Here is a 7,827-nt window from a genome sequence, read left to right as displayed (position 1 = left end):
TTTCTGAGTTTGAGGCCAGCCTGGTCTACAAAGTGAGTTCCAGGACAGCCAGGGCTATACAGGGAAACCCTGTCTCCAACCCCCCCCCAAAAAAATAATAATTTTCTAGCCAGGCAGTGGTGGCACATGCAGAGCCAGGCAGATTTCTGAGTTCAAGGCCAGCCTGGTCTACAGAACGAGTTCCAGGACAACCAGGGCTACACAGAGAAATCCTGTCTTGAAAAACCAAAACCAAAAAAAGAAAAGAAATTTGTAAAAATGAGTTCAAGGCCAGCCTAGGAATCATTCCTCTCTCCCAAGTGCTGGGATTCCAGGTGTGTGCCACCATCAGCTGGCATAAGACACGTTAAAAATAATAAAAATAAATATATGTATTTTTTAAATCTAGAAACAAGATAGAGAGATGGCTAACTGGCTAAGAGTGGTGCGCCCACCCACCCACCCTGTCACCTTTTGGAATCTTTCTATGTAGCGCTAGCTGTCCTGTAAGTTTGAGACTAGGCAGGCCTTGAATTCAGAGAACCTTCTAGCTCTGCATCCCAAACGCTGGGATTAAGAATAAAAGAACCAAGTACTGTTTGTTTTTCCAGGAGTCCCGAGTTTGGCTCCCAGTACCCACTTTGAACCGCTTACAACTATAACCCCACTCCAGGTGAATGAGCAACCTTTTCTGGCCTCCGTGGGTACTCATATACATGTATGCACATATGCACACATATAAATAAAATATGCTTTTTTTAATTTAAGAAAAGGAATGGTGGTACAGGTCTTTAAACACAGCCCTCAGGAGACAGAGACAGACAGATCTCTGTGGGTTTTAAATGTGCATATTATTAAAAATAATAAAAGTAAATATATATATATTTTTAAAAGCGAGATAGGAGACGGGACGATGGCTAAGTGGTTAAGAGTGGTACATGTGTCCCAGGACAACTAGAGCTGTACACAGTGAGCTCTTGTCTCAAAAAAACAAACAAACAAACAAACAAAAAAAAATTCCAGAGAGAAGGCCAAATCCAACCCAAAACTTGCACAAGTAAGCTGGAGGTCATGACAGTAATGCAAATCAAGGAAGGCACTGGAGACAGGAAAGCCACAGAAAATACCATGAGCACAGATGCTGGTTATCTGATGTCCTTGCTTACCTCCCATGGCTACAATACAGCAATGACCAGAACCAACTTGAGATGGGAAGGCTTTATTGCACCTTCCAAGACACAATGAGGGTCAAGGGGAGCAAGCCAGAAAGCAGACTTCACCATGGTCTCTACTCCGCTCCTGCCTTGCGCTCCTTCTGCATTGGCATCCTTGACAAAAGCCTCCCCAAGCCAGCCTTGGTCAGCATTTTATCACAGCATGGAAAGAAACTAGGACCCTTGACAAAGTCAATAAAACAGGTAAAGCTCGAGGCAGACTGACACAAACGGTCATCTCAAAAGGAAAGAGGGTTCCAAGGGTTTTGTGCCTGCGACCTCAGCATTCACATCAGCTGGAACTGCACAGCAAGGTCTGGTCTCTCAGAGTAAAGTCAAGAGGACTAGGACTTTATGACTATAGATTCCGTGTAATATAATAATGGAAAACTACTGACTCATAAATCTGAGGCCATATTAAAATGAGCCAATTCCCTGGAAGCTCAGTAAAGGGACTAAGTCATCTTACACTTCCAAAGCTTCAAGTCAAGCTAAAACCCCTTCAACAAAGAGAATCCAGGTAGAGAGGACCATATCAGATTTTACTAAACATTTTTTTTAAAGAATTTTATTTATTATATGTAAGTACACTGTAGCTGTCTTCAGACACTCCAGAAGAGGGAGTCAGATCTTGTTAAGGATGGTTATGAGCCACCATGTGGNGAGGGAGTCAGATCTTGTTAAGGATGGTTATGAGCCACCATGTGGTTGCTGGGATTTGAACTCTGCACCTTTGGAAGAGCAGTCGGGTGCTCTTAACCGCTGAGCCATCTCACCAGCCCTTTACTAAACATTTAACAAAGAAATAATTTCAGCTCATTCAAGAGACTCACGAAGGAGATCACAAGATTGAAGCCTGAGCAACTTACCAAGACCCTGTGTCAACATAAAAAAGAGGGAGGGTGCTTGGGGAGCTGCTCGGTCAGCAAGCTGCTGTGGCATGAGCATGAGGACCTGAGTTTCACCCCTCAGAACCCCATGAGAAGCCGGGTGTGGCAGCAGGAACCTTGAATCCCAGTCCTGGGGAGGCCAAAAAGGAAAACTTTCTGAGTATCTACAGAAGAACCGATAGAGAGGCTGGAAAATTGCTCAGTCCTTAGTTAAATATACCGGCTGCTCTTGCAGAGGACCCAGGAATTCTCAACACCTACATGGTGGCTCACAACCACCTGTCCAGGGGATCTGAAGCTCTCTCAGCAACTCTACAGACACTGCACACATGTAGTGCACATACATACATACACATACATACACACAGGCAAAACAGTCATACACATAAAATAATGAAAACTTTTAACCAGCCACAGGTAGTTATGATATCATAAGGTTAGAATAATTGGAATAAAGTTTTCTTTTTTTTTTTCGAGACAGGGTTTCTCTGTATAGCCCTGGCTGTCCTGGAACTCACTTTGTAGACCAGGCTGGCCTGGAACTCAGAAATCCTCCTGTCTCTGCCTCCCAAGTGTTTTTTGTTTTGTTTTTGTTGTTGTTGTTTTGTTTTGTTTTGTTTAAAACAGGGTTTCTCTGTGTAGCCCTGGCTGTCCTGGAACTCACTTTGTAGACCAGGCTGGCCTTGAACTAAGAAATCCGCCTGCCTCTGTCTCCCAAGTACTGGGATTAAAGACATGCGCCACCACTGCCCAGCTTTTTTTTTTTTTTAAGATTTATTTATTATTATACATAAGTACACTCACTGTAGCTGACTTCAGACGCACCAAAAGAGGGCGTCAGATCTTATTATGGGTGGTTGTGAGCTACCATGTGGTTGCTGGGATTTGAACTCAGGACCTTTGGAGGAATAGTCAGTGCTCTTACCCACTGAACCATCTCACCAGACCCCTGGAATAAAGTTTTTATCATTATCAATTGGCTCTGAAATTATTGTATTGGCATCTTGTAAATTGTGATTTTTTTTTAAAGATTTATTTATTGTTATACACTGTAGCTGACTTCAGACACACCAGAAGAGGGTATCAGAACTCATTATGGGTGGTTGTGAGCCACCATGTGGTTGCTGGGATTTGAACTCAGGACCTTCAGAAGAGCAGTCAGTGCTCTTACCCGCTGAGCCATCTCACCAGCCCGTAAATTGTGATTTTTATTGATACATAGGTCTGACTGGTTAACTTAACTATAAGCTTTAAGAGTTTTGATTTTACTGGGTTACTGGGTATTGTGATATGGTTCAATTTGGTTACTCGATGGTGGGACAGAGCTGGTGGGGTCCCACCGGTGCTGGCATTAGAGTGGGAATGTGCTGGCTCTTTTTTAATATTACCTACAACAAAAAAATCCAATAGAATCTACGGATAAACTCCTAAAGCAAACATGAACTTAGCAAGGTTGCAAGATACACAAAGCTTATATATAAAACAACAAATCTTCATAACCACAGGAGAAAATCTTCGTGGTCTTAGGTTACAGAGTTCATAAATATGACAGGCAAGATGTGATGTTAATAATATAATCCAAAAATGAAAATAGATCAATTAAACATTAAAGTTAAAAATAATATAGAGACAAACCACAGACTAGGAGAAAGCACTGCACATCATGACTTTAACTAAAGGCTCATCACTACAGCGGACATCCACACACACCAAGTCAGGGAAGGGAGGAAAGACAGGTCTGCACTATGGGAGAGCAACTGTGTTTTGCTAGTTTAGGGCAAACCAGCAGGTCCAATCAGCTCACACATACTGCCTAAAAGCTTCAAATGCTCAAACTACAAAATATGTAGACACAGCATCTGGTCAGACAGGAGAGCCAACAGGACCACACTCTACAAAGAAGAAAGGAAAGCAAGCATGTCTTCTGCTTCACACTCTCCCCTCTCTCACCATGATGCTCGGCTATTCGGAACCTCTTCCTCATCTCCCGTTGCTGGTGCACAAAGGTCTTCCAGTTCTGGAAAATCAGGTTGTACAAGTAGTATCTGAGGAGCCAAAAAACGCAAACCGGGCTTACAGTAAGACAACAAAGTAACTCCTACCCAGTCCCATCTACACTTAGTAACGTTCTAGAAGGGGAAAGCTATAGTAGACAGAATTGATGAGGAGTCATTACAGTTGTTTGGAATGTGGTTACTACCTAAGAATAGCACAAGGATTTCTCTGAGAAATAATGGACTGTTTTGACCCTTGATGGTAGAACTATCTAAAAAAAAAATGGGGCGGGAGAGACTGCTCCGTGTTTAAGAGCATTGGTTCCTTTTCTAGGACCTGGGTTAGGTTCCCAGCACCCACATGGCAACTCACAACCATCTGTAACTCCAGTTCCAGGGAATCTAACACCTTCTTCTGGCTTCTGATCCATGTGCATGGTGCATAGACACACATGCAGGCAAAGCCCCTGTACACATAAAATAGCTTAAAACGCCAGCTTCCCTCCTCTCCACAGCACAGTGAGTTCTTTCCCGTCCCACTGTGCTCCACAATGTAAAGCACTCTTACTACCCAACCCTCTCAGCTGGACATCAGACACACTGCTTCTGTATTGACATCAAAGCTCCTAAACCAATCAAGCCCTTAGTAAATTCATTTTCTCCAACCACAGTGAAACTTCTCTCCTTGAAGGAATCACTCTGCAAAGCAGCATGTGATAAAGGAGAGGTGCTTCACTGTCCAAGGCAACTTTGCTTTTCAAATCCTCAAAGCTGCCTGTTTTTTTTTTTTTGAATCTGAACTAATTATAAATTAGAGGTGAATCTCACCTTACAAACATGAGTATAATTTTTTTTTCAAGACAGGGTTTCTCTGTATAGTCCTGGCTGTCCTGGAACTCACTCTGTAGACCAGGCTGGCCTCGAATTTAGAAATCCGCCTGCCTCTGCCTCCCAAGTGCTAGTGCTGGGATTAAAGGAGTGTGCCACCACGCCTGGCTATAATGTTTTATTTTGCTTTTTAATCTGTAAAAATGTATCTTTAAAGAATTTTGTAGTGCTGGAGAGATGGCTCAGCGGTTAAGAGCAGTGGCTGCTCTTCCAGAGGTCCTGAGTTCAATTCCCAGCAACCACATGGTGGCTCACAATCATCTGTAATGGGATCCGATGTGTCTGTAGTGGGATCTGGTGTGTCCAAAGACAGCTACAGTGTACTCACATACATTAAATAAATAAATTTTTGAAAAAATAGAACAGAATTTTGTAGCCAAAGGTGTGGTGGTATACTCCTTTAATGCCAACATTTGGGAGGCAGAAGCAGGTGGGTCTCTGTGACTTCTAGGCCAGCCTGGTCTACAGAGTGAGTTCTAGGACAGTTAAGACTTGTGTTATCAAGCCGGGCGTGGTGGCGCACACCTTTAATCCCAGCACTCGGGAGGCAGAGGCAGGCGGATTTCTGAGTTCGAGGCCAGCCTGGTCTACAGAGTGAGTTCCAGGACAGCCAGGGCTATACAGAGAAACCCTGTCTCGAAAAAAAAAAAAAAAAAACAAGACTTGTGTTATCTCTTGTGAGGAAGGGTGCTTGGCGCACAGTGGAAGGGTAGAGGTCTGAGGACAGCGTGCAGAACAGAGCTGGCTCTCTCCTGTGTGGTTCTGGGGATCCAGCTCCAGTCACCAGGAGGCAGCAAGTGTCTTTGCCTGCAAAGTTACCTCACTTGCCCTAAAAATGGGTATCTGATGTAATTTTTATTTTCTCTCCATTTATCCCTTGCAATATGAGTGGCATAAAAGATACTTCTTTTGTGCCTTTTGTTTTTAAATTGTGTTTTTGGTGCTAGGGATTAACCCATGACATTGTGCAAGCTACCATTTGCTCTCTCTTCAGCTACCTGACCCAGCCTATTTTCCAAATGTCTATGTGGGACACACCCTTTATTGATCATAATCAGTATGCCAGAGCTAATCACTTTACAAAACAAAACTCTCGGATTTAGAAATAAATGGAATCCATGAGTAAACCTCCCAAGTCCTCAATATGGCTCATACTTCTGAGTCAGAAGAGCATGTATATGGGTGTGCACAGACATAACCGAAAATAAGTAAGGATTCACGTACTCTCAAAAGGGTTTTTAAAAAGCTAGAAAGCAATCCAAAACTTTACTACTTTGGAATAGAAACAAGACATTGAATAATTGTTTGACACAGTGTAAATTTTGTATTTCAACAAGCATAAAGTGATGAGACATAAAAGCCAACCTGTAGTGACAGTCAGCTCGGACACAGAGCTTCCACTCCCTCTGGGAGACCCACCATTCTTCCCTCCATTCTCCGAAGACCTTCTGTAGTATTTTCTGCTCATGGAAAATCCTAAGGAGATAAGAGAACATCAGAAGGCTGGCGTGAGGCAGCTGGCCTGGCATCTCTGTGCAGGCAGCTCCACTTCACACTGCTCTTACCTTCTCAAGGAAACTGCCAAGCATGGTATCTGACCGCTGGGTGTCAGATCACAAGCTCAGTATGGCATACACCAGGACCAAGACAACCAACCACACTCAGGACTTCGGCTATTACAGATCCTAAGGGAAAGCTGAGATCTTCACACAGGATGAGGGAAGCAAAAGCTACGCTTCTGGGGAGCAGGTGAGATAAAGCCACAGAAGCCAGACAACATGGGCTTGACCTTGGGACCATGAAAAGGTGGAGAGAGAGAAGTGACTGTACAAAGTGGTCCTCTGGCCTCCTCGTGGGTATCATGGCATGTACACAGTCACACACCACACACAAACTTAATAATGAAAAATTAAAACTCCTGTAACTGCCAAGTTTTTTAAATATATAGATTAAATCAGGGACTTTTAGTTCCCTCCTCACTGTGTGAAGCTGAGCACCTGAGCTCAGGCAGTGCAGGCTCCAGAGACTGTGCCAAGTCCTGGGGCTCAAAGGCAAGTCCCACTTTTTCCTTTTAGTTTTCTGAGACAGGGTTTCTCTGTGTAGCCTGGAGGTCATGAGTCTCACTCTGTAGACCAGCTTTGCCCTGAACTCACAGAGATCCTCCTGCCTCAGTCTCCAGAGTAGTAGGATGAACAGAGCTTGCCACCATCCCTGGCCACAGCAAGCACCTTTACCCTCTGAGCCGTCTCCATGTTTTCTTTGTTTTTCTTTTTTTTCTTTTTTTTTTTATTTATTTATTATATGTAAGTACACTGTAGCTGTCTTCAGACACTCCAGAAGAGGGTGTCAGATCTTGTTACGGATGGTTATGGAGCCACCATGTGGTTGCTGGGATTTGAACTCCGGACCTTCGGAAGAGCAGTCGTGTGCTCTTACCCGCTGAGCCATCTCACCAGCCCTTTCTTTGTTTTTCTTGAACAATTTATCTTGGCCTTAAATCCCTGATTCTCCTGGCTTAGCCTGCCAAAAGCTGAGATTACAGGTATGTACTACCATGCCCAGTCCTAAATTACTAAAAAGCGGGGATTTTTGTTGTTGTTGTTATTTTGTTTTTTGTTTGTTTGTTTTTTGAGACGGGGTTTCTCTGTGTAGCCCTGGCTATCCTAGAACTCACTCTGTAGACCAGGCTGTCCTGGAACTCAGAAATCTGAGCGCCACCATTGCCCGGCAAAAGTGGTAATTTTTATAAATATTATAGTAAGCCAAGCAGTGGTGGCACACACCTTTAATCCCAGCACTTGGGAGGCAGAGGCAGGCAGATTTCTGAGTTCGAGGCCAGCCTGGTCTACAGAGTGAGTTCTA

At 43.7% G+C, this 7,827-nt stretch overlaps 1 protein-coding gene across 5 annotated transcripts in view; it reads right to left on the bottom strand.

Annotated features, from left to right (window-relative positions):
- The window catches only part of Sfi1 (SFI1 centrin binding protein), a 71,305-nt gene that overhangs the window by 41,963 nt on the left and 21,515 nt on the right, over positions 1 to 7,827 (bottom strand). For all 5 annotated transcript variants that reach the window (XR_003845001.1, XM_021210268.2, XM_029545058.1 and 2 more), the window contains 2 exons: positions 6,331 to 6,441; positions 4,034 to 4,128 (listed from right to left, as the gene is read on the bottom strand). Coding sequence is in view for 4 of the 5 variants with exons in the window: in XM_021210268.2 (XP_021065927.1) it covers positions 4,034 to 4,128; positions 6,331 to 6,441 (206 nt within the window). In the remaining variant the exon portion in view is untranslated. The remainder of the gene's footprint in view (positions 1 to 4,033; positions 4,129 to 6,330; positions 6,442 to 7,827) is intronic.

This window comes from Mus pahari, chromosome 13 (assembly GCF_900095145.1).
Source record: "Mus pahari chromosome 13, PAHARI_EIJ_v1.1, whole genome shotgun sequence".
Lineage (NCBI taxonomy): Eukaryota > Metazoa > Chordata > Mammalia > Rodentia > Muridae > Mus > Mus pahari.
Note: the sequence above shows the minus strand (reverse complement) of the source record. Positions and strands in the feature narration are given on the sequence as shown.